Below are 27,798 nucleotides of genomic sequence, written 5' to 3'. Positions count from 1 at the left end.
CAAACTTGGCTAGCGGCAGATATGTGGTCCGATCGTCTTGCTGATAGTTGATGCTGCATCATAAGTATTGTTCCAAGACTTGATTCACTCATTCCGTTTGGCCGTCAGTTTGAGGATGAAAAGCCGAAAAAAGCTTGATATCCACCTTCAGTATCTCAAAGAGAGATCTCCAAAACTTTGATACGAATTGGGTTCCTCGATCTGATATAATATCATCTGGTAGTCCATGATATCGATACACATTATCAAGAAAGAGCCTTGCTGTGACTTCACTGGATGATGTCTTCTTGCAAGGGACAAAGTGCGCCATCTTTGTAAGCCGATCTACTATGACAAAGATGCTATCAAATGAGTTCGATGATGGCAGATCTATGATGAAGTCCATGGAAACTGAAGACCATAGTCGACGTGGAATCGGCAATGGCTGTAGGAGTCCATAAAGGCGATGCTCAGGATTCTTGGATCTTGAACAAATGTCATAGGAGAGGACAAAAACTTTCACATCCTTCCACATTTGGGGCCACCAAAAATCTCGAGAAATAAGCTCCAAGGTCTTGTTGAATCCAAAATGTCCCGCAGTTGGAAAATCGTGGCAAGATTAAAGAACTCGGAGTCGTACAACCGCTCCTCAAAGTATAAAAGATCTCCCTCCACCTTGAATTTGTCATCATTGGCATGCTGCTTAATATCAATGGCTACTAAATCTTCAATGGTCACGGCACGTACTTGATTCAGGAAGTCAGCATCAATTGGCACAATAGTAGCACAAAGCTAAAATTGCTCTGGCTTCAATAATGTCGTACATTGTTGATCAAACGCTGCTTCTTCAACCTTTGGTACAAGATACGATCTCCTCGATAAGGCATCAGATAGTCCTTGCTGCTTTCCAGGTCGATAAGTGGTAACAAAATCGAACTAGATAGCAACATACTCCACCGAGCTTCACGTCGATTTAGAACTTGAGTCGATATGAAATACTCCAAATTCTTGTGATCTGTGTATACGGTCATTGGGTGTGCAGCTCCTTCATGAAAGTGACGCCAATCTTGGAAAGAATCCACTATAGCAAGAAGTTCCTTATCGTGGATCTCATAATTGATTTCAATAGCAGAGAACTTTCGAGAATAGAATGCAACCGGATGGAGCTTCTTGTCTTCTCCCATTTGTGAAAGTACAGCTCCCAAAGCAAAATCCGAAGCATCAATTTCCAAATAAAAGGCCTTTGTAAAGTCTGGATGTACCAAGATTGGAGCCGTAGTAAATGCAGTCTTCAAGTCTTCAAACGCCTTCTCCGCTAGACGTCCCCATTCCAGCTTATCCTTGCACGTCAACCGAGTGAGAGAAACAGCAACTTGAGAGTAATTCTTGATGAAGATCCGATAGAAGTTGGCAAAACCAAGAAAACATTGTACGTCTCTAACCGTCTTTGGAACCTCCTTAGACACCATTGCTTCCACCTTCTTGGGATCTATCTTCAAGCCTTCCGTAGTCGCAATGAACCCTAGAAACTCCATCTCTATTTGGTGAAATAAACACTTCTCCAACTTGGCATATAGTCCTCGCTCGTGTAGTTTCTCCAAGATCAAACGAACGTGCTTTTAATGCTCTTCCTCGTTTTTGGAGAATATTCGAATGTCATCTAAATAGATGACAACAAAATCGTCAAGGTGCTCTCGGAAAATGTCATTCATCATAGGTTGAAAGATTGCTGGAGCATTGGTAAGACCAAAGGGCATGACATTATACTCAAAATGGCCATACCTTATACGGAACGTTGTCTTCCACTCATCTCCTTCCTTGATTCGTATGAGGTTGTAAGCTTCCCTTAAATCAATTTTTGTAAAGATCCTTGCACATCCAAGTTGTTCTAAGAGACCAGAAATCAAGGGTAACGGATAACAATTCTTCTTTGTTACCTTGTTGAGGCCTCGATAGTCCACGCACATCGGCAACAAGCCATCTTTCTTCTTCACAAATAAGATGGATGCTCCAGTTGACGATTTTGAATGACGAATGAAGTTCTTGGCTAGATTCTCGTCGATATACTTCTGCAACTCTGCCAACTCCGTCTGCGATAGATTGTAGATTGGGCCAAAAGGCGGTTGTATCCCTTCCTACAAGTCTATGGTGCAATCGTATGGTCAGTGTTCTGATAGCATGTCGACATTCTTCTTTTGAAACACGTCTTTAAAATCCTTATATTGCTCAGGTATAGTTGCTGTCGAGATCTTCTCCCTGGTAGTTGGAGCCGCATAAATGACAAACGGTGTGCCTTCCTTAGACGATCTAATAAACGCTCTTGCTCTAATGAATAAAGATTTTTCTATTCGGGGTTTTCTACTAGGCTTGCTCTTGGGTGGTTTTGTAAGCAAGGTCATCTTCTGCAACCTCCAATCTATCGATGGGTTATGTTTTTCCAACCATGAAAGACCAAGAATAACTGGATTTGATGGAGTTCTAATAATATTAAAAATAGTATGACTACTATGGCCCTTAAACGACACTTCTATAGGTTCTGATTCATAGGTGACACTACCAAATAGTAAAGGTCACCCATCTATGACCTCAACGTGAACAGGTTTGGATTTTTGTACTAAAGGGATCTTATGACGCTTCACAATTTCTTCGTCTAAGAAACAAGCAGATGCTCTTGAATCTAATAATGCTAAGGTTCTCAGTTTCTGAGGACCAATAAGCTAAGAGTTTGTAAAGCAAAGGGCAGGTTGAGCGGAAAGAAAGGAACCTGGTTGTTGTTGCGATATTTCACTGTCCAGCCGCATGGTTCCTATTGTGGCTGGGCATCCTCGTTTTCTTGAACAAATACACTCCTAGTCTTGACAATACGTTGATTTTACTTTTTGGGACAGTTTCCAACTTTGTGGCGTTCTTCACCGCAATACAAGCATAGACCTTCTTCCATGCGCTGTTTTTTTTTTCTAGAGTAAGAAATTTGACACGTACCGCATCAATTTGCATGACTTCTATCTCTGAATGTGAATTCATGCTGCTTGTCAACATAGTTGGGGCGTGGTGAATCGTATGTTGTCTTGAACGTTAGTCTTGGTGGCGTTGGAATAGGCGATTATTGTACTTTACAGCTTGGTTAATAGCTTCGTTGAGCATTTGCGGATCAAGAAGAGTTAACAGCAAATCCTTCACATCGTCCCTTAAATCTTAATAGAATTGACTCATCAACGCTTCTTCATCCCAATTGATGTCGCATGCAAATTGCCTGAAGTCCGATGCATAGACTGATGTAAAGCGCATCCCTTGTTGTAGTGATCGGATCTTTGTTGTAGTCCATCGAACCTTGTCGTGTTCACCAAATGCTTTCGCAAACGCCTCCAAAAAGATTTCAAAGTTGTTTAGTATGGACGATCGTTTCTCAAACAAAGGAGCAAACCATGATAGAGCTTGCTCTGTAAGTAAGGTTCCAATAAGCCCAACATGTGACTCCTCCGTTGGATAGCGTTTGGGCTGTAAAACTGTTATCAACCTGATTTGGTTGATGAATCCTCGAAACTTGGAACGCGTACCATCGAACTTGTCCGGAAGGCTAACTCGGGGCTTCTTATGTTGTAGAACTAGTAGTGCTTGTCGAACCTGAGGCAAAGTTGCTTCTCCAAGTGCAAAAGTTTGAGGCTAGTGCAACCTAGATTGTGCCATCCCAGATGCTCCATCATTATAAAGCCTTGCCACGACTCCTTCAATCTCTGCAGTTCTTTGTGATAACGTAGCGAGGGCATTTTTGATAGCATCCAACTTGGACTCTGAACTTTTCGTCATACTAATGTCTTGGCCTCCGGCCATTCTAAGAGAAGGACAGAAATGACTCTACAAGAAGACAAAGTTGGTTTAAAGAAGGATACTCCGCAACCTCTAAAATGCCTTAAGAGCTTCAAGAAAATGGATAATCCACTCTCTCCAAGAAGAATAAGACTCCAATATTGTAACAAAAGAAGTATCAGTTTAGAGGAGGATAATCTGCAACTTCTAAAATGCTAGTACACTTCCAAGTAAAGGGATAATCCGCACTCTAACGAGGAAGAAACTAGCTCTGATATCTGAGGTGAGTGCAATCTCGACAAACTGTCACGGACACAGAAATACAGGCTCGAGATCTAATAAGAAGTTCAAGAAGAACTGGCAAGAACTAGATTAATCAGATGAATACAAGAACAACACCAGAAAAGTGAGCTAGAGCTCCAAAAGATGTGTTGTCGAGACTGAAGAACTCTTCAGCCTCAATTCCAATATATACTCCTATTTAGGAAACTTCTCAAGCAACTTTTATCAACTAGGAAGCTTCTAGAAGGTTCCAGAGACTTGCTTCTAGAAGGTTCTAGAAACTTGTCTCTAAAAGGTTCTAAAGACTATGTCCCTAACAACATGACATTGTCATCTATTAGCAAACCAACTAAGATTAGATTTTTTGGTGATTAATATATATAATAAGTATTTTAAAATTTCATTAATTTCAAATTGATTTGTAAATGGGAAGATCCAAAAGTATCTATCTTTTGATTCTTTTTATTTGTAGTTTTTTATATTTCTATTAAAAGATTATAAGTCTACTATCTCTAATCTTATTCTTTCTCTTGTAAAATTATTTGAAGCTTCAAAGTCCGTATATTAACTTTGATTATGATAATTTATAAATTCTTTTCTTCTATTGATGTGTTTACAAGTTCTATAATGTTATATTTTGTAAAATAGTATGTTAAAGAATTATTTTAAGATCTTGTATTACAATCTTTAGTGATGTTACCTTAGCAGCCACAATTATAGTAGTATATTACTTGCATGTTCTTGAACTAGTCCATAATAGAATATTTGGATAAGTAGCTTCTACCTTCTTGATTGGCCTTTGTTGAAATTTAGTGCATTAAGTATTGATGATGGTCCTCTATAATATGGAACTGCTCAACAAAATATTTGGTATTGTCTAGGGCTTCTACAACTAGAGTTCCTTCTTTTTTCTTACTAAAATTATATACTAGCTTCTAAAACCAAATAACGATTATTAAAATTGAATGGCAAAGGTCCTTTTCTAACCAAATTTTTTTGTCTCAAATATACATCATATAAAATTTTATTAACAATTTTTCTATGTCTTCTTCAAAGAATAGATTTGGGATATAGATTTTATCTTGAATGACCATCTTATAGCTTTGGAAAAGGCTATTGAGTACTATGTTGTTAAAAATTTTATCTTAAATAGTCTCTTCAAATGCTTTGAGTTGATTTTGTATGTCCATTGCTTTCGTAAGATATGTGTGGATGTTGCCTCTTTTATTCATGATTTTAATGTTCAGTTTATCACTAAAGAGCATAATCTGTTGTTGATATCTTAATTGAAATATCATCTTGAATATCTTCTAAGAGTCAATTAGATTATTATATTGAGACATTGTGCTTAATAGATTGTTTATAATGGATAGTATAATCTTAAATTGAATTCATTGTTTGGCATCTTACAATTCAATTTTTGTATAAGCTCTATCTCCTATTGTAGCCAAAAATACTTTTGAACTACTCTTTTCTACCACTAAAAACATTAGGTTCTTTTTCTTTAGTATGGCCATCATTTTGAACTTTCCAAATATTCAAGTTCTCTAGTCCTATCACCCTACTATTGTTGTCAACCTCACAACTTAATATTCTTTCTTTGAGATATCTCCCATTGTTTCTTTACTAGTGGTTTCTTAACTTTTGACTACTATCACTTATCAACTATTGATTTGAGAAGAAATCTCTTTTGCTATCTAAATCTAGTATTGCAGCCCTAAACCTAAGCTCTAATATCATTTTGCTAACGTCACACAAAGTTGTTTGGAATGAAGAGGGCTTTATTAACAAAGTGATTCAATATATTCATTGAGGGCAATCTTGGTCTACAATTAGAATGAGGCACATCGATAGTTTTCAAATACAAACGAGAGAGACAAGGATGGACGAGAGCGTTCGTAGAGGTGATGACTTCAGCACGGGCTGATAATGCCATCATATTAGAACTGCATCACATCAATTGGTAGCGTGACATCAATTGGCAGCGTGAGGTTCGGTACTCGCATCCACATTCTCAAGCTGTTTCCACATCGAAGTTGAATGAATGTAACAGTCATTCTCGTAAACCGAAATCGCGAAGCCGTTCTTGTGTAACACACGCCATCCATCGACCACCATCAGGTGAAGACGCTTGCTGCAGCAATGGCAGACTCAGTACCGTCTGTTTCTTGCTTAACATGCGCGAAGAATGCTGCAACTTCTCGCTTTTGTGCTGCCGGACTTACCTTGGTTGCGAACGAGGGGAACGAATTAGCCGCTGCCATGAGTCCATCGTACCGATAGAATGGATTGCGATAGGGGAACCAATCAGCAAACTTTTCTCTCGCAAGAATGCTGCGAAGGTGGTCTCCTCCTGACAAGGCTAGACAAGCAGACCACGAGCAGCAACAGTGCAAGCCTCCGCAAGGAGACCGGGACTGGCTACATCTTCACAGGTATCTAGCCACCAAGAAATGGTGCGAGGAGCCCTAGGAGCGTTTGAGCTGTTGGGTGCGAAGGTATGAATTGGACCCACATCCGCAAGCTCCATTTATTTCTGCTCGGGTCCACACTTAGAGAGCTCGCAGTCAAAGTGCACGCCCGATACATTCGTGATGTAATGAGCTCTGTGCGATTGCAGACCGATTGCAGACCTGTGGGCGACGAGTTTGGGAGCAATGTTGGGGAAACTTTTGTGAAGTACGGACCAGGACCCCTGATGTTGTAAATTATCGTGACTCGCTGGTGTACAATGTCTGGATGGTTGGCATGGATTTCAACATCTGCAGTCTGTAGGATTGTGGATGCAAGTTCGAATGTTTTGGGAGAGTCTCAAACTTGAACAGATAGATAGATAGTTAGCTAGTTGGTTGGTTTGCCCATTCAAGGAACATGATCTGGCCTCGGACATTCTTCCCTTTCGACCATTCTGTGGTCAGTGGTCGACGTGCGAGTTAGTCCGCTGTCAGTTCACTCGCAAAGCAACCGCGCCGCCGTTAAAGTACGCAGTGATTATGGATGCCGATATCGCATTACTGTCCAAACTGCACGTTGGTTACCTGGCTCAGAGTGCGCGGGGATTCGCGACAGTCGTATTGAGTGGGCGCTGGAGAAAACGGTGCAGGAGGAGGCAACGACTGAGATAATACTGAACGGCTATGGTGCTAAACACACAATCGAAGATATAAACAACTGAATATCAGAATGGGATGTGATCGTGCGGAAGAAAAGTTGCTAGTTCTATACGGAGTGGACATGACCCTGGATTACGGGCTTCACGACTCTGAATCTGCAGGCATTCGTACTTTTACGTGGTGTCGTAAGGACGTGGCCAGCGTGAAGTTCTGATGAGGGGCTCTCTCTGTTCCATATTAATTAGTTTGTACTCATGGAAAATCATTGCCTTAGTTTTACATTGAGTCTTTTATAGAAGTTGTTTTTGAAAGGCCGTGATATGAGGGTCCATGAAAGTTGTGGCTTCTTATCTTCTTTCCTAAGTATAAAAATTTCTTGACATGTTTTTTTTTTTTTTTTTTTTTTTATATATATATATATATATATATATATAACCATTTTAATTTTTAAATGATGTTAAAGTACATATATTTAGTTTTTTAAAATTTTTTACTTGAAATAAAATATTTTAGTCGTGATAGCCTTTGTTAGATTTTTTAAAAAATTAAAGCATTTGATGTTTAGAGATTATTAATGAAATATAGCAATACATGCTTAGATCTAACTTCTAGTGAGATTTTAACATTTTTTTTTATTTAGTTAAATTTACTTGATTGTGAAAAACTAAGTCAAGCAATTTTTCTTATTGGGAAATGGAACAATTAGCTTTTTGAAATTTGATCTAAGAGCTACATTATAATTATTAAAGGATTCTTAGTGAAGTTTTGGTATCAAACTTATTATTTTTAAAGAAAAAAAAATATGTACAATTATTAAAAAAATTGATCCTTCATGGAAGTCTTTTGTTACATTACAAGATTCCATGTCAAAAAAAACTCCATCAAATTTTATTTCAAGAATTTTAAAAGAAGCTGCAATGCTAAATTATAAAGATTCTAAATAAAGTCCTAAGGTAACAACCAAATCAAGGGCTTTTTTGGTAAGAAGTGAACAAAAAATTAACAATTTAAAAAAAAAAAATTGAATAATTATAAATATAAGAAAAACATATCAACAAATAAACTACATAAAGCATAAGCATAAGGTTCTAATCAAATAAATTCTTAAAAATCATTAATATGACATTATTGTGGTAAATCAAGACATGAACGACCTAGTTGTAGAATTCTTGCATGTGAAAAGGCTCATGGTACATACAAATTTCAAGCCAATATTATTTCAAGTAGAAATTTAAATTTAAATTCAACAAAACCAAATACACTTCATTCATTTATTGTTACTAATAAGGATGAACCTACAAATTTATCTATTTGATATTTGGACATTTAAGCAACATGTTATACGACACCAATTAAGGAGTGATTTACATCATATCAGATTTAAAATCCTCCCTTAATTATATACATGGGAGATAATAAAGTGCACCAAGCCATTGGCAAATGTATCGTGCAAGTTAAATTAAAATATGATAAGATTACAAACATGCAAAAAGTTTTATATTTACTAGCTTTAGCTAAAAAAATTATTGTTTGTATATTTAGCCACTACTCAATGTAAAAGTATTAAGTTCTTTTATATTTTTTGTAATATTAAAATATATTCTAGCAACAAAAAATATTCTTGTAATGAGAAATATTCAAGTCAACAATTTCTATCCATTGGAGATTGAACATCCTAACTTTAAACAATTAAAATCACTAAAAATAAGTAAAATAACTACAAAAAAAACTATTAAATATCATCATTATTTAAGACATGTCAATCAACATGTAATGAAGGACATAAATAAATTTGACATAAATATTCCAATAAATATATCACATCTTTTCTTATGCAAAAGTTATTTAGTTGGAAAACAACATAAAAATTTCTTTTTCAAAGATAAAACTCTCTGTGCTTCAAAACCACTTAAGTTTTTTCACACCAATATACGTAGTCTCATCCAAATTAAATCTATTAAAGGATTTATTTGTTTTTTCATCTGTATTGAAGATTATTTGAGATTCACAGCAATATATGTTTTAAAGCATAAATTTGAGGTATTTCAAACCTTTCAAGCTTATACAAAGAATCATACAAATTATAAAATTAAGACTTCACACTCTAACAATGGTGGAGAATAAATATCAAAAGAATCTAATAATATTTTTGTTCAATATGAAATAATATGTCAATTAACAATTCAATACACCAAAAAAAAAAAAAAAAAAAAAAAAGATGTTAGGAAGCAAAAGAATAGAACCTTACTAAAGTCCACTAGTTGTATATTTCATACATCTAGATTATCCAAATTTTTTTGGGTAGATGCTATAGCCACAGCTTATAATTAAGAAAATAGAATCTTCTCAAATGCATTAGAAGATTCAATGATTCCTTTGATAATATAGTATGGTAATACACCTCATATAAGTCATTTGAAGATCTTTGAGTATATAACATATACACATATTTCTAATGAGCACCAACACAAGCTTAATATAAAAAGTAATAAATGTATTTTTGTTGGCTATGATAAATTACAAGACATAAAAGGTTATCTATTATATGATAGATTATAAGAAAATATCTTGTCAGTCAAAATGATATCTTTGATGAAATTGCCTTACTAAAAGATTTATTTACTCAAAGAAATGAATGAATACAAAATAAAAATAAAATAATAACAAAAGTATTATTGATGCTTTAGCTGAAACACAATTTAAAGTACCTACTACACAAAATATTGTTCTTTTACAACAATCCTCAAACAGTATTTCTATTCTGCTTGAACACCCTTATAATTATTTACAATCAACATTACCTAATGATTTTATGTTTTTTCATGACACTAATTTTTAAAATGTTTAAAGTAAAGATACTAATGTTCAAAGTAAAATATAGCATAAAAAAATATTTTCTAAATTGTTAATTGCCTCTAAAACTCCTTTATTAAATAATGATGATATAATTAATGATGTGGATTCAAGTAATTTGAGATCTTCGTCATCTCTTCTACTAGGAAGGTCTAGAAGATCAACAAAAGAAAAAATACCAAATAAATATTATGATCATATCTAATTTAAAAATCATTTATCTACTTTGGCTAATTTTGATGAACCCTCTACAATTATGGAAGCTTTAAATAGTGAAGATGCTATCAAGTGGAAAGACATATTAGATTTTTAATTAAAAATAATACATAGACTTGGAGGATCTTCCTTTAAGGCACTTTATAGTAAGTAATAAATGGATTTTGAAAAGAAAATATTATGCTACTAGAATAATTATCCATTATAAAATTTGATTGGTTGCTAGAGATTTCTTCACAAAAAAAAAAACAAAAATTAATTATGTGGAGATATTTTTTTGTAATAAAAATACATTCATTATATATTTTATTATCTCTAGCCACAATTTATAATCTACATATTCATTGAATGGACTTTAAGTCCATTTTTCTTTATAATCACTTGAATAAGGAAATTTATATGGCTCAATTTAAAGGATATATTGACCCTCACTTTTTGCATAAAGTTTGTAAGATATATATATATATATATATATATATGTATGTATGTATGTATGTATGTATAGATTAAAAGAAGTTTTACATATGGAGAATCAATTATTTAACTATTATTTTATTAAAAATTATTTTTTAATGGTAGAATAGATTTTAATATATATATATATATATATATATATATATTAAAAGAGAGCTAGTACATCAAAAGTTTGTCATATTGGATAATTCTATTAATATTAATAATAATATATAATTCTTAAATATTACTAAAAGACTTTTAGCAAGTCGCTTTGAAATGACCAACAAAGGATCTATTGAAATTAGAGATGGTTGCTTAGATATGATTGTTGAATGCAATAAAATCAAAAAATCCATTAGTTTATTAAAAATTAATTATATAACTAAAATTCTTACAAGATTTAACATGCATAATTGTAAGCCCATTTCAACCCCTATTAAAGTAGGATTAAGATTAATTAAAGATATAAGTTTGATTGATTCTAAAGATATAGAGAAATGAAAGATGTTCTATATTCAACTACTATATGGTGCTTAATGCATGCCATGACTTATATTAGGCCTGATATTGCTTTTGTTGTTGACCAAGTTGCCAAGTTTATGGCCAATTTAAGTTAAGCTCATTGATTTGTAATAAAATGTATAATGAAATATCTTAAATGTATTTTAAATTATAGAATAATTTATCAAAGTGAACAAAGTTTTAATGATTATCAACATCAAGTTCAAGATTGGACTAATAGTAAGTGGACAAGTAATGAAGACTCTCAAAGAATCACTTCTAATTATGCATTGGCCAATAGAGCTATTTCTTGCCAAAGTTGGCACCAACCTATTATAGCATTATCATATATCCAAGCAAAATACATAGTTTGTGCTTCAACCACCAAAGATACAATTTGGATTAACAATTAATGAAGGACATAGTCCTTAAAAAATGTGCAATTCTATCCAATTGACATAGTCTATCACCAATTCAATGCCTTATCTTTATATTGTGATGATCAATCTACAATTAATTTATCTAAAATTCCATGCCATCATGATCAATCAAAACATATTGATATATAGTATTATTAACTTAGAGAAAAGATTGAACATAAAAATAACAATGTGCAATTCTATCCAACTGAAAAGATGGTTGCTAATGCTTTGACAAAAGTTTTACCAAAACCCAAACATTTAAAATGTCCAGAATTAATGGACATGAAGACAAAAATTAGTAGATTAAGGGGGAATGTTAGAAAGTAACCGTTACATTTACATACTCAGGATCATTTCCTTTCACATTTCTTCAGGTTGTCATCAACCTTTGTGATATACACCTTACGAGAGAGGACGATAAAAGTTGATTGTTGCTGTTCTGCTTTCTTCTTTCTTTCCTATTTAACACCGCGGACGCTCACCGGGATGACGGGGCGAGGAGTGGCAACGCCACACAAACGATCAGCGCGTCGGTGCTAGAAAGGTGCCACTTGGTTATTGTACCTCTTCCGAGAATCGATCCGCCATGAGTTCTCCGCGGTACAACCACTGATACACAACTGCTGTACCTCTAAGCTTGTCTCGAAATTCTCCTCAATTCTCTTTAGAGTTTTCGGTTTTGTTTCGTGCAAGGAGAGCATTCAGTCGTGTGGGTTCGAGTTTGATTTGGTGCCCCGCCCTGTGCTTGCTCACGGCGATGAGTTGAGGATGTTCTGAGTGCTTTGTGATTCTCTGCGAGTCCTCACAACGTTGGGTTGGGGTCATGCGGTGGAGTTTCATTTGATCGTCCTGTTGCAACACCCTTGGGTGGAGTCTCACCTCCGCACGGTTGGAAGTGTGCGGGGGCTGTCCTCAAACTCGTGTCTGTGCAGGATCCGATCGGAGGGAAAGAACGGAGAACAGTCTTGACGAGAAGCTGCGGAGAGTGATGTAGTGGAGATTTCGTCGGTTGTTCACGAAGGACCGTTTTCACACTTTACGCTCTCCGTCCAGCGCCGGCGGCGGTGCGTCACGGGGTGTTGGCGAAGCAACATGTTTGCAAGTAAATAGCATTCCGTCTCTTTTGTAGTGCAATTTGTGGACGTTGCCTCTGGGAAATGATTGGACCGAGTTGCTTGTGGGAGGCTGTATAGTTCGAAGATGCTTGAGTGAGGATATCATTTGTGTATGAAGTCTGTGGCAAACATCACCCTGACACAACAGTGGAATGGAAGGTCGATACAGAATCACAATTTGGAGTGTTCTATCATTTGTACCATTTGTGCGGCATATGTGTCTGTGTAGGTAGCTACCAACTCAGTGACGATTGTGTGAGGCCGTGTCATTCATGGGTGCTGCGTTTCAGATGCCTGGGTTGTAGGTAGAGATTGGCATGCGGATGGGGAGGTGGAGAATTCATGGTTGAAAGAAGCATTGGTCTCACAAGCTTGTAAGTAGAAGAAGGAAAAGACGACATGTGGAGTACATCCCAATCACTAGTGTTGCAGCAGCACGTATGAAGTCCTTAGCAGTAATGAGCTGATACATTGAAGGTTGATAAGTTTTTGAGCATGGCTTGTGATTTGTGGTGTGGACAGATATTGGTGGTTCACAGAAGAGCAACGTGGTAGAAACAATGGCGAAGACAGCTCCGGGATTGGCTCTGTTAGGATCAGGCATATTTGCCTCGAGCCAGTATCTGCCCAAACTTGGAGAATTAAGTGAAGTAATTTCTCTGAGAGTTATATGGAGTCGATCAGAGGTATGTTTATTTCATAAAATGGCAACGTTGTTTATTGAAGTTGGCAAAGTTGTGTTAGTTTTTTCCGAACTCAAAGGCGCGGGAGCTGATGGAAGGGATTCCATAAATGTTTTGTTATTCGTATGTGGTATCAGGATGGTGCAAAGAAGGCGTTGTTGTCTGCTAGGTCATATGCACCCAACGTTGAGGCCAAGTGGGGTCAAGAAGGTTTAGAGGCCATTTTACAAGACAAATCGATTCAGGCTGTCGCTATAGTTTTGCCTGCTCAGCACCAGGTTAGTCTTAATTTGGGTTTTCTTAATGCTGTAATGAGTTTTTTTGCTGTCTTTGTGTACGCTGAATTTGATGCCTGTCAATTTGTATTGACCGAAGTTTTGTCAGGCGCGGTCTACTTATGGCTTGGGAAACACCTGGGTGGTATGCACAAGAAAATAGCATCTCCAGGAATGAAGTGTTTATGGGCATTTCATGAATGAGATTATTGACGTAGATTTGTGATGATCTGAACCTCGCACTTCGCAGCTAGAACTTGTTTTGCGAGCTTTGGAGGCAGGGAAACACGTAATACAAGGTAATCGTGTGTTTTACTGAAATTACTTGAATGCCACGGTTGACAAAGTCGCATTCAGAGATGGAATTGCCTGATCCATGTGGACCAAAATGGCGGCCGCGAGGTCCTGGAAAGTCGAAATTGAGTTGAATTTATGTTCCCTTTCAGTCTCTCACCAATCCAGATAATTGGTGGGAAAAGAAAAACTGGGAAATGTGATAGATCCCTTTGAATGCTTCTTTGTTAGCTACATCCATTAGAAGATCACCAGTTTTTAATTTTTGCGATTGTTGTTTAAGCAAAGTTTTGCAGAAGAATAGGTGGTGTTTCTTGTTTTGGCAAGTGATTTGGTTAGAATTATGTATAATCACGATTTTTTAGAATGCGCTTTAAATTGGCTGAAGATTACATGATTTGTTGACGTGTCTTTTTGTGACTCTGTTTTTGATCCATTTTATTTTACATGGATTATAGAGAAGCCTGTTGGTGCAAGTAAGTTCCTCAAACCCTCCAGCAACACATTTTCTTCGAATGAGACTCTGATACTTTTGTTTAGTCCCCCACGATGTTCATTTGACGACTTTTCTAGGCTATTGTTTGTACTGACATCACCACTTTGATACCAAGCAGTAAAAGTCCTTTTCCCATTCAGAAACAATCAAGTCAAGTTGGCAGATACAAAGATATTCATAGACTTTTGGCGTATCTTTACTCAGGTGTGGCGGACGTTCGTAAGGCTTGGTCGACATATCAAGCTCTTGCAGTAAATGACAAGAAGTTGCCCATCTGGGCGGTGGCCGAAAATTACCGTTTCGAGCCTGCCTTGATACAGGTTTACATCAATACTATGTGAAGCCACCAACTTGCAAAACAGCATTGGTCAATGCTTATCCTAACAATACAACGATGTGATTGTGGAACTCAAGGATTGATAAAATCTGGTGGATGGTGATGGTTCTGTGCGTCTCAGTTGTTGGATAGCGAACTTTATTGCGTGGTGTTTTTTTAAAGCACTGCGATATTTGCATCCCTTCAATAAGTTCACCAGAATTCTTTAGAATGTCTTTTAGAACTTTATTTCTTGTGCTGCAAACTATTTTATCAAGAGTAACATCAATTTGAAACCCTCTTTGATTATGTGGCCATGCTAAATGGAGAAACATTGGATCATCAGACAGGGAAGTTTGCGAAGGAGATAGGTCAAATTATGGGTGTACAGGTGCTGATAGAAGCACCAATAAATAGCTCCAGTCCCTACTTTTCTAGTTCTTGGCGCCGTGATAAAAATTTCAAGGTAGAAAACCTTACTTTTATGCGACAATATTCAGGTGCCCGAGTTCTCAAATGCAACTTTTGGTCATCTCTTATCTATGAAATCGCACACGATGCAAACCTGCTGATTAGCTTGGTATGAGCGCCTTATTGCCTGATGGTACATGAGAGATTCAATATCTGAAGTGTATGGATTGTAATGTACTTGCTTGAGTACTCGTAATGTTCTTAGTGAATATGTGAAATCCAGCATACGGCACTGAAATCTAGAATTGAAGAGAAGCGACCAAATACACTGTAGCCTGTCATTGCAACTTAACATTTTCTTCACCCAAGGTGGATTCATGCTCGATGGAGGTGTTCATTTTATTGCTGGATTGCGAATGGTAAGTGGCAGTTCGATCCTTTCTTCGTTTTCTATTTCTCTCTTTCTGTCCCATTCTAGTAATAATCTTACTAGTGCATTTCACAGCGAGGTGGAATGCAGTTCGTTTTGAGGACTTACATTAATAATCGGTTTAGATGATTTTCTCTCGGCATCTTTGCATCGTTATTATGCGCAACTGAAATGTAGACCAAGTTTGTGTTACTTCAGGACCATCGGACGAGGGAACTCGTTAATTCCATTTGAACTTGTGGCAGAGAATCTGGCGACAAACAGTTCTAAGCATTTCTAAATAGTTTCGGGATAGTGCAGTTTGTGGGCTGTGAGATTGCTTCTGTTTCAGCCACTGTGTCACATTTTGATCAAACACAACCACCTCCTGATAATTTGTCGGCCTCGATGTGAGTTTTGGACCTTTCCCTACTCTTGGTTATGTTCATGTGTTGTTTCTGCCTCAAAAGAAGACACTTTTCTCTGGATTCAGTAGTGATTGTGTGCTCACCATCTAAATTTATGAATTACGTTCATATGATTGTGCTTCAAAATTGGGTGTCATGAAATGCGTGCCTTCAGGAAGAGAACTGACAAACCAATCGAAGTTTCTCAGTACATCTATCGTGTGTGTTAATTGTTCTCCAGACAATTGTGGAATGGAAGTGCTGGAGTTGTCAATATATGCTATTCTGCAACGACAAGAAAGATACAGTTTCTCGCAAGTACACATCATTCAGAGACTTGTCATGTTCTTTGTAGCAATTACGTCTTGATATTGCAGCTTATCTCACATGAACTTGAATTGATACATCTAAAGTTGAGTTTTCATGTTTTTGGGGATTATCCGGCAAGTCTTGTGAAGGTTAATTCCTGGGTTGCATTTGCAGATGATGTGGAGGGTGGTGGGTTCTCTCGGCACAGTAGAGGCGGAACGTGTAGTAAAGAATGGACAGCAGGGTTACAAGGTATACTATATATATATATATGTGTGTGTATGTACGTATATATAACTCATAGCACAGGTATGGAAATCTATGTTTCAACTTCCTTACTCTAATGGTATTCATCTTTTCCCTCTCTTCAAATCACAGGCCACCTGCCAAAATGCAAGTGGAGATATACAAGAGACCTTCAGTCCTTTTGCTGGCGTGTATGAGGAGCTCCAAGCTTTTGCTGAGGATGTGTCAAAATGTGTCGTCCAGGTGGTTTTCACGTCTCTTCTAGATGCTATGATCAGACTGGTTTTTGTACGTTTACCAATTAATATGTGTTGATGGTTAAGATTGAGTAACAACTGTTGGGGTTTTGCCAATGTTGCATCTTCGTGAGATGGATGTGTGAAGATGTACCCCCTGAATTTTCTGAAACGAAGCAGAGGAGCCATATCCACTGCTGGACAAGCTGACATGAAACTTGTGGAAATTGGGTGCAGGGGCTGTCGGGAGAAGAGGCAGACAGGAGAAGCTCAGTTTTGGAAGCCATGCGAGACGTGGCTGTAATCGAGGCCATGCTCAACTCAAGTGACAACAAAGGAACACCAAGTGTTGTAGAACTTGTGCTTGCATGAAGATTCCGAAATTGTCCCTTTTGGTGCTCTTCTGAATTTTAGAAAGTTTTCATTCAAGACCCTGTCGATACCTGCAATTCACGCCAGAAGAGTCGGTAAAACTCAACAAATCTCTTGTTCGGTTTGATCCATAAAACACGGTGCTGCTGCTGCTGCTCATCAGAACCTTTTTTGTTATTATTTTTAATTGAACACCAACGGGGAGATCCAAACGCATTGAATAAGAGAGTAGAAAAAACGAAGGCTTCTTTATATCTTGGGTAGCTAAAGAATTGTCACGTTGTTGAGAGGAACTTTGGTATTCTATCCTATTGTTGCTTCTTCTCTATTTTTATCATGTTGAATAAGCACTAATGTTTTCCATACAAATATTTCCATGCCAGTGGATCTCTCTTCCATTAGGTAAAGAAACATGAATTTGCTGTTCCACAACTGTTTGCTAGATATTCTCACATACCAAATTGAAAGAAGCTATATTGTTTACATTTTTAGAATTCAATTAACACTACTACAAAGGCACATGTGTCTAAGTTAGAATGGCTAAAATGTATAAATAATATTTTATGTTTATTATTTTTCAAAAATAAATAAAGTTGATAATTTGAATATATATATATATATATATATATATATATATGTCTGAAAAAAATTGAAGTTTAAAATCTATATAATGAATATGTAATAAATGTTTTCATTTAAAAAAATCATCTTGTTGTGAGGATATAATTATAGAAAGTTTTCTAATCATATATATGTTAAAATTGATGGTTTGAAGAAATTTGATTTAATCTACAGCTTTTTTATTTTATTTTTAAATCAACATCTTCTTTTTTTAATAGAAGAAAAATTTATAAGAGTTTCTTCGATTCCAAAAAGAGACAATTTACCTTGAATAATCTCTAATCCTTCCAAACTCTAGCATTCTAGAGTATACATATTTTTTAAGTAACATTTACTGATATTAATTTTAGTCTTAATGTATCATTACAGTATAAAATTAACTTTCAAGATTAATTGGTTTCTTTCTCTTTATAAAAACAACATGCAATAGAATTGTTTTTTGTTTGCATGACTTGCTTGTTTCCAGAGTTGCACACACTCCTATTCTATTTTCAGAGGTAGAAAACATTTTGTGGTTCTTGGAGTGTGGAGGAAGCTGAGATAATGCTGAGTTTTTGTGCACATTGCTGCAATTGTAAACAACTATTGTGCCTCACAAGCTACAACAAGCTCTCATTGCCAACATCAACAATGAAACACATAACATATGGTCTCATATGTGCATATGTGCGACTACTCACCTCTTCATATGCTGTAGCTTGCTTCACAACCAAACAACTGACTGACTCCAGAAAAGGAAGCTAGTTGTCAGAGAATGAAACTGCCTCTGTGCAGGGTGGATATGTCCCACTGCAGGACTGCACAGGCGTCACCATGTACAACCACGATTTACTACAGTTGTCAGTGTATGTCGGTGATTATGATACCTTAAAGCAAGTGCTGTACCCACAAACGCTTAAAAGAGATGTAATCTAGAAAAAAGAATTTCTGATCATTTATGTGTATGTAAATTGATAATATAGAAGATTGCCACCAACAGTACCGACTAAGTTAAAATCAGGGAAGAAATTTAGAACAATTTTATGGAGAAGAGATCAATATGGTAATGAAACTACGATGAAATGACAAGTAATGCCTCCACCAGAGCTACCAACGGACAAAATCACAATCTTTCAACAGTGCCCTTCATTCACCAGCTGATTTAAGAAATGTGGTTAAGCTGGGTTCGTGAACTCCAATTTTCCAGGCGTTTCTGGAAATAGAGTGTTTCCATTGTAGCAGTCATGCAATGCCATTGATGGGAGCCAAAGCCTGCCCATCCTTGTTTATCACAGCACGAAATACTAGAAACCGACGATCGTGCACACAACACGTTGGAGACTAGGCAACCGCTGATGGAACAAGATACTAGCCCCTTGCTGCAATATGGTCTGGAGATTGAGAGAAAACTGGATGAAAACTTGGACCACAGCGTTCTTCATCACTCGGCGAAACTGCACCATCAACGTAAGTAACAGAATCTGAATTTGCCGTCCCAAGGTGTTCACCTTCATTAGACGATATCTTTATTGATGTGATGAGCAGCTCAAACTATAACTGAAGCGCTTGATGCCTGAGTATGCAACCTCTGAACAAGCAGAAGCCTCGTCAATCTCCTTCCAATTACAGGATGACCAGTGCCAAATTCACACACGAACGAAATTACAATAACCGTTGCTCCACCCACGACATTATCAGTTGAAGCCGCTTGAACTCAACCTTGAGGAATATTCCGAGAGTCCAGGAGATGTAAGACTGATGGAAGCGGTGTAGTTAACAAGATCGAACGCAAACCCTTGCACCATCGACACTGGAAAATGGATATATACAGCTCAGAACGAACTGAACGATAAAACTTATGAAAATCCAAACGGTGTGGATGCTCTCAGCATTTTACTGCTTACCCGAGCTAGCTTAACATGCTTTTAAGGCAACAGCTGCCAACAGCTCCCTTTCAAGCAGTTACACCAGCCGATTCTTCAAGTCGGAACAGCTGGTGTTGGGCTTAAAAAATTCTGCAGGTGATGCAAAACTTGTGAAGAGCACCAGCGAGAGGATCTCACCCTTCTGACATAGAACCAAAGCTATGCAGTTGAAGAGTAACGAAGGGTTCCCAATCTGTACAATCTCCCTCCAACTCAGCTCATTGTTGGGCTCAAATGGCCGCAAGAGGCTGTAATAGTAACGAGCTGGCTGCGACCTGGTCTACTGTACCTAGAATTCTCTACGAAGTTTGTTGGGACGCGCCGAGTCCCTAGAAAGGGCCCTCTTGAATGAATTGAAGAAAGTTAATGGTGATGCTCTTGAAGACTCTGCCATGGTTGAGACATGGTTGGCTGGCTCTGCTCTTGAATTCACAGTGTCAGGAGTTCTGGGAACGAATTCTGTGGGAGGGCAAGCTCTTTCTGACTCAGATGACTGGTTCGCCATAATCTGAGCCCTTTTCTTCGCAATAAGCCGCGCCTGGGTCTTGATAAAATTTAGTTGCGCTTTCTCCTCCAAGGCGGGATTGAGTTCAGGTAGATACTTCACAGAATCATGAAAGTTGTAAGCTGTGACCTTGTGGTAGTAAAAGATTCCAGCGTCATAAGCACTTGCAGCCTCCTCCTCGGTGTTGTATGTCCCAAGCCAAACAGTTTTTTTGGCACCTGTTGGTCGGATTTCTGAAGTCCATTTTTTAGCTTTCCATCGGACTCCGGTAAATCTTGATTGGGGCACGTTCTCCATTTGTAATGCACACACTTCAGGAATTGATGACTCCGTCCGGTTGTGAAATTGAGAATGAGAGTGCCATCCATGGCCATGAGACTCTGTAAAACTCCCTGGAATGTTACTGATACCAGCTGGAGTGGGCGTAGTCGGTGCTAATGGACTGCCATGACTAAACGAAGGATATTCAAATGCTAGAGGAGCCGGCCCAGCACTTTCTGGAACCTCATTGATATCTGCTACAACAGGACTCATAATCTGCCCCGCAGGTGGAGTAGGAGTAGAATTCTGTCTTAATGGGTCGAGAACATCTCGAGGCAGACTTTGATCTTTGACCATGCTGTTGTCACGGTTTTCAAATGATAGGTCACTTCCAAATGAATACGAATACTTGTCAAGATCTTCTACAGAAGGTGTAGGCTCACCGTTACAACCCACTATTTCGACTTCAACAACAGGTAAGGTGTAGGGTGTTTCACCGTCATTCGGTAATCCAGAGTCAGGTGCTTTCGACCCTCCAATACTAGATTCTACAATGCATTGAAACCTCCGGGGGAGGTATCTTGCTCGAGACAAATCTCTATGCTTGGCGGGAAACGAGGCTGCTTTCATGCGTTCAGGTTGAGAGGATTGAGCAGGCTGAGGCTGTTGAGCGTGATGTGCAGCTTGATCCCTGATCTTGCAACTTCCTAGCCTCGGCCATGTCCTAATCTTCTGAAGAAATGAGGAAAAACGCCCGTCTCGAGCACGAGACAATCGAGTGGCCTCTGCAGTTGCGGGATAGCAAGTAGGACAGTCCTTATTGCTGCATCTGGACTTCGTTCCCGAAAAAAACTCCCAAAAACGACATTTCAAATGGTCTTCCATTTCTAAGTAAGACCATTTCACGCTTCCAGCAATGACCCTAACTCGATCCATCACCCTATGCCCTTTACTCGTCGGATTACCCCGGCTGCTGTGAATCCTTGAGCCGCCATCCGACTGCCGATTACCGGTCGGAGCCCACATGATGTTTTAAATCTCTCAAGTGCTCTTTTCCTCGCTCTCCTCAAACTACAAACGTGCCTCCGCCGTGATCGGCAACTATCGGCTTAAAGCTAAAAAGGGTTTCGAGGACCTAATCTGTGAGTGTGTCGGTAAGCAGTGGCACTGCCTGTTGCACTAGTCCACATTCTCCACTCCACTCCTCGTCCTTGTTCTACTCTCACCATTTAAGAATCACTTTCAAGCCTTACCGCCTCCTGTCACAATCAGCGGTGCCAAACTATCTGTATGAGCTTGCACCTTCAATTTACCAAAGTGATAAGAAAAGAAAATGAGAGAGCTGATGGACACAGCCTGCTCCGGTTGAGAATCACAATTAAGGTTTCGAGTTCCCACTCCAAAAAAAAAAAAAAAAAAAAAAAAAAAAAACTAGAACACTGATCGACCACCGAAAGCGCGCACAGACAACACTGGTCACCAGAACCACCCGCTTCAAACCCACGAACAGGAGAAAATTATCCTCCCAACAAGCACGAACGCCGTTCACCTCACAGTCAAGCCACTCGACTTTTGCCTAGCAACCGGGAACTGCCCAGCCCAGCCCAGTCCAGCTCCAGCTCACAGGGAGCCCAAAAGCTCCGCAAGGCCCAGCAAGCAAACACGAGAGCACTCGTTCGAAGTCCAGATAAGCAATCCCCCTTGGCAACACAGTTATAGCTCTAACAACCCCGTTGAACCGTGCACACACGAATCATTCCCCTCAGCATTACAGCCACACTCGGTATGAAACGAAGAAATTTCCAAAGCCAGTCTTCGCCAAAAAACGTCACACCCCACATCATGATCATTCACATGTGCAAAATGTCATAAAGCCTGCACACTTCCTGAGTGGGTTGGGTCTTCCTCGTAGCTCCCCTTTTCAGCAGGGATGCTCACAGGGCAAGTTGATGCTGCTCGGAATTGCAAAGGTGGCTAAACTTCCGCCAGAAAGTTGACGATGTCAAAATGTCAAAGGTGAAGACTTGGGTAGCAGCAACACAGCAGCAACCGAGGAAAGCGCCCTCGCGGTCGCACTGGCTGCAGTGATGGCCCCGAATTGGCCGTCGATTCTTCGAAAAGTAACCCCGAAATGCGAATCCCTCAATAGGAAAATTGGGCTTGAAACCAATGTAGTAGACTCGGAGGCGCAGCGTGCGCGACAGTACAGAGTCGGTCCCAGCGCGGCAGTGTGAAAAGGACCCCGCTGTGATGAAGCAGGCGTGACGCTTGGCTCTCCACAGACAAACCTACGTGGCAGAGCACCCGGAGTGTTGAACTCCTCCTCCTCCGAACCTCAGCCCTGGACCCACACCTGGGTTCCATACCAGAGGCTCGGCTACCCTGGCTGTATTGTGGATTCCTTGCAGTTTGTCAGACTCAGATTGTCTAAGTTCCACTTTCCTGTCTGTTTTTCCCCAAATTTTATTTTTTTAAGTCTGAACGTGGAAAAGTTTAACAATAAAATTAAAAATTAAAAAAAAAAAGTGAGATAGATTTCTTTGTTATATCATAGGATGGTTTTAGTTGAGTATGTGTTAACAAATAAAATATTGCTACTGAACACAACGAATTTGGTTACATGATTTAGGCAAAAGGTTATGAATGGCTCAAAATCACGACATGAATAATTATGCTCATGAATTATTTTTCGGTGAAAGACATGCAATGAAGGAATTCAAGGGTTATTCATGCAAGTGTTCATTTGTTGAGTTGGCACACACACACAATGGTACATGTTGTAAATATAAAATGGAACTTGGGCATTGTTTGTTTCTGCAAAAAAAAAAATGTGGTGAAAACGTGTTTAAATCGTGTGTTAACTTCATATAATTTGGGTAAAATTTGTCATTTCCGAAGATTGAGACTGTAAGGCTGTATTTGTGATTTAATGACTTACCATTTAAATTATATATTTTTTCATTTTTTTGTACAAAAGGTTGACTATTTTTTCGTATTAAGAAAGTTGAATCTACTTCTTTTGAACTAATATTTAAATTTGATATTTCTGTTGTATTACCAATAAATAGTTTAAAGAAGGAATTTTTAGATTCTTATTTGAAATTCTTCTCCAACTCAAAATCTATTGAGTAGAATTTAGAATTTAAATTCTAAAATAATTATATAAAAATTCATCTCAATTGAAAGTATTTATTATGTTTTGAAAGATTATAAAATTGTATAATACGGTATTTTTTTTAGATTTAAAATTTTTAAGAACTTAAAGATATAACGTTTACTATACTAAAAGTTAAATTCATAATCAAAAGACAGTTATATATTACATTTATTTATTAATTAATAATAATTTTTAATATCAATGTAAAAATGCTTTCACAAAGATTTTGTCTTAATTAATTTAATAATAAAAATTACACTGGATTTATTGTTACAATAGTAGAACAATGTGTAATAATACAAAGTTACTGATACTTATTCTTTAAAAAATAAACGTATCTAAATATTTATGATTTGAAATATTTAATAAAATTTTAGAGATTTTGAGCATTGAATCTAATATTGCATAAAATTATTATTTCTACATTCCTTAAGTACTACAAATTTATGCAATAATAGATTTTGAATAGGTCTATATAGTTATTTAGTGCTTTTTGAATATTGATTGCACAATCCCAAAGTTGATACTCATATAAAAGATTTAGATTCTCAATTTAAAATAATTTAAAAATGTATATAGATATAATTTAGAAGTGTGATTGTGTAATAATAATTTTATTAGATTAATATTATCTAATTGCTAATAAGATTAATATATATTAATCATATGGATATTATATTTAGGAAGTTGTTAAAGCCACACCCCAATTTTGTTAAAGCCACATCCCCCTACTACCTTAAGATTCATTTTGTACCCATTCCATGTCTCCAATCCCATTTCTAGCATCACTTTTCTCCTTCCTTCCACCTAATCTTGTCTTCACTTCTTCTTAAGTTTTAAATTTTGAGTTATTCATGATAACAACTTTACCCAAATTTTCAAATTTGAGGTATTCACTTGTTAAATTATTATCTTTAGTTGAAAACTTATTTGTAATTAATGAAGTTTAAATTACAACGAGGTGATAACATATGATTATAGATCTTAATATATATTTGTATATGTATATATATATATATATATATATATATTCAAAGTAATATGGTTTTGAAATACATTGAAAGGTGCTCATAAAAACTTGTATGGATCAAATTTAACATGGGATTTAAGGTTGGAAAGAAAAACCATGAGTTTTTAATATGCTATTCAAAATGTTTTTGATTTGTATATGTAAACTTAATTTCATAAACAATTGCAGTAAGTAAAAACTTTTGTACAAGTTGTTAAAATACATTCAAAATATATTTTTAAATATATTGTTTAACATTTTTTGAAGTGAGATAATACTAAACATAAAGAAAAGTATCATGGTTGATTTTTTCAAATGGATGATAATTTCATTTTGATAAAACTAATTACACTAGGAATTTAGATAATTATGTTGATTTGGATAAAAATAAATAGTGATAATAATAATAGTTAAAGGATGCAAGCAGTAAAACTATAAATTTATGTATGAAAATTAATATTGTGAGATGTTTTCTTTCATTATTTATATACAAATATATGATACTTTTAAAATAAAATACAATGTGACAAAAGTAATGTTAAAAAAATAACTTGAAAACCATATTGCTTTATTATTGTGCAAGATGATTTTTGAAATTATTAATATTATTCTAATTTCACAATTTAATTGTAAGGATATGAATATTAGGATCTAATACGAAACAATTTGTACAAAGAGAATGTATGCATAGCTTCATACACAATAATTTTTTGTTTCCGTATGTGTAAGAAAATCTTGCAATTCAAAAAGTTTTATTTTCAATTAAATGTTAGATTATGCAATTCACAAACTTCACTTAAATCTATTGATGGAAACACAAACTTTTGAAACATTATTTTTACTCAAACTCTAACATTATTTGGATGTGATATTTAATACTACAAATATTTATTTTAACTAAAAATAACAATTTGACAAGTAAATATCTCAAATTTGAAAATTTAGATAAAGTTGGGATTGAGAACAGGACAGGATGGGAATGGGGTGGGGTCATGACAAGATAGAGTGGGAACATGGTGGAGACAAAATGAGGTGGGGCTGGGGAACGATGGCTGGAAATAGAAGATAGGGGTTGGAAACAAGGTTAGAGATATGAAACAAGTACAAAATGGAATATGAGGTGGCAACAGAGGTGTGGCTTTAACAAAATTTGAGTGTCGCTTTAACTCCCTATATTTACTAGTCTTATTATGTAATAGATATAAAATTTTATTAATTAGTTTGAATGTATATTTGTAAACAGAATTAAAGATTGATAACAAGTATAATTTAATTTATTATATAGTAAATATATGTATAAAAATAGTTAAAATCATAATATCAATAATTTTTTATTTTATATTATTTTAAATAAATTTATATAGATATATAATAAATTTTGAATATTTAAAATTAAACTACATGTTAAGATATTTTAGTTTTTAATTATCAAAATTAAATACATGTAATATATTTTAGTTATTATATATGGATTTTTATTTTTTTAAATAATATATATATATATAACTATAAAATTAGATTTTTATAAGTTTATTAAAAAATGTGAAATATAAAAAATACTATTTGATATAGTATTAAATATATTATTTTTAATTATTAAAATAAATTTAATAAATAATATTGAGTTTTTAAAATCATAAATTGAATACATATAATATCATCTATTTTGAAGCATAAAAAAATCAATATATAATATGAATCATACTAATTATTTACAATTTTCTATCAAACTTGACAAAGGTATATCAAATTATAAATTATAGTCTCTTAAAATTAGTATTTTTTATAAATCTAATTTATTTTTTATTTATTTGAAATTATAAAATTTATTATTATTGTTATTATTATTAGGTATTGATAATGTCACCATAGTTTTTGCTATTGCCATCATAAGTTATCATTAACTTGAATTGCATAGTACTATGCACTATATGGAGTACTAAAAGATACATTTGATGTACTAAAATGCATTGTGTGTGATCTAAGTTCAAGACAACTTGTTGTGGCACTAGCAAAAACTATGATAACATATGGTTTACTGCAAATTGTAGTGACAATAGCAAAAATTGTGATGACATTAGCAACACCCTAATTAATATCTCTATATCTAAATCACATTGTATAATCTTGAAATATTAAGTTTTCAAATTTATGTGTAAATAATTTAAATTTAAGAATAAAGATTAACAAAATTTGAAAAGGATGGTCGATGTAGGGTCGAATTTGACTTAATTGGTATTATACAAGTACTACGGTACGGTGAGTTTGATGCAAACAACACTATTTTGTCTATTCCATGTACATATTCTATGTTTATTATGCTCGCAGGTTACACTCGCTGCATACACAAGTAGTGCATGTTATTGAAGCCAAATCTTACTTTCAAATTGTGCAACAATAGTACTCCATATCCACAAACAGATCCAATTGGCGGCAGATTCTCGTCATACTATTATCATGTTTAACTCGGTTTTCTGGTGACATTGAATACTTCACCTAATTATCTATTTTTAAGTTATTTTTTACTAGCAGCACTTTGTTGAATTCTGAAACGTTTTGATACTCCTCTTCAATTAACTTCGACCGCAATCGTAGTTACAAAATATTAGTGCATTCTACTTGTGATAGACCTCGACTGCAGCTCCAATGATAAAACACTTATTTGGAATGGTATAGATCTGTGGTGAAAGAATCAGCCATTTCGGAATGGAGGGTAAAGGATCTCACACATCAATACAACAGTGCAGTTTGCAGACAATAACGGTTCGTGGAGTCTGATTCCTGATGCTCCAGGTGGTATTTGCGTGACCTTGCTTGATCTGGTTATACATATCGGTGAACCCCGCGCACGAAGGCTGAATTCATCCAATAGAAGGTGAAGGTTCAAACCTGATGTAGTTAGAAAGAGTAGGATTGAACTTTGCATCCTGGAAGGAAAATTTTGAGATAAGTTTTCGTGCTTACGTACCAGCAAAGGGCTGTCACGAGGGAGTTCGAATCACGTTGAATCCTCCATGCCGCTTTGGAAGGCGCTCTGCAACATCTCGGATGAGATCTCTTCAAAACTCTCGGCCGTAAATATATCTCACCATATCAGGAGTACGGTGTTGTAATACTGTGCAACAGTATATGCAACATATGCA

At 36.2% G+C, this 27,798-nt stretch overlaps 1 protein-coding gene and 3 long non-coding RNA genes across 4 annotated transcripts; 3 read left to right on the top strand and 1 right to left on the bottom strand.

Moving 5' to 3' along the window:
- The first annotated feature begins 6,236 nt into the window (after positions 1 to 6,236).
- On the top strand, positions 6,237 to 7,563 carry LOC149987666 (uncharacterized). The gene is made up of 2 exons (XR_016507177.1): positions 6,237 to 6,566; positions 6,689 to 7,563. It is a non-coding gene; the product is annotated as an uncharacterized LOC149987666 (long non-coding RNA).
- Positions 7,564 to 12,235: 4,672 nt separating this feature from the next.
- On the top strand, positions 12,236 to 17,567 carry LOC112293212 (dehydrogenase FPY6). The gene is given in 12 exon segments (XM_090243565.1): positions 12,236 to 12,731; positions 13,267 to 13,430; positions 13,565 to 13,705; positions 13,953 to 14,001; positions 14,455 to 14,570; positions 14,573 to 14,812; positions 15,155 to 15,392; positions 15,921 to 16,038; positions 16,277 to 16,379; positions 16,519 to 16,596; positions 16,723 to 16,833; positions 17,064 to 17,567. Coding segments are annotated over 12 exon segments (1,503 nt in total). The 5' UTR covers positions 12,236 to 12,721; the 3' UTR covers positions 17,199 to 17,567.
- Positions 17,568 to 26,772: 9,205 nt separating this feature from the next.
- LOC141046308 (uncharacterized) lies at positions 26,773 to 27,764 on the top strand. The gene is made up of 3 exons (XR_012219143.1): positions 26,773 to 26,914; positions 27,332 to 27,530; positions 27,627 to 27,764. It is a non-coding gene; the product is annotated as an uncharacterized LOC141046308 (long non-coding RNA).
- Positions 26,920 to 27,735, bottom strand: LOC149987665 (uncharacterized). The gene is made up of 2 exons (XR_016507176.1): positions 27,624 to 27,735; positions 26,920 to 27,510 (listed from the first exon to the last, which is right to left on the bottom strand). It is a non-coding gene; the product is annotated as an uncharacterized LOC149987665 (long non-coding RNA).
- Positions 27,765 to 27,798: the final 34 nt, after the last annotated feature.

This window comes from Physcomitrium patens, chromosome 16 (genome assembly GCF_059467195.1).
Source record: "Physcomitrium patens ecotype Gransden chromosome 16, ASM5946719v1, whole genome shotgun sequence".
Lineage (NCBI taxonomy): Eukaryota > Viridiplantae > Streptophyta > Bryopsida > Funariales > Funariaceae > Physcomitrium > Physcomitrium patens.
Note: the sequence above shows the minus strand (reverse complement) of the source record. Positions and strands in the feature narration are given on the sequence as shown.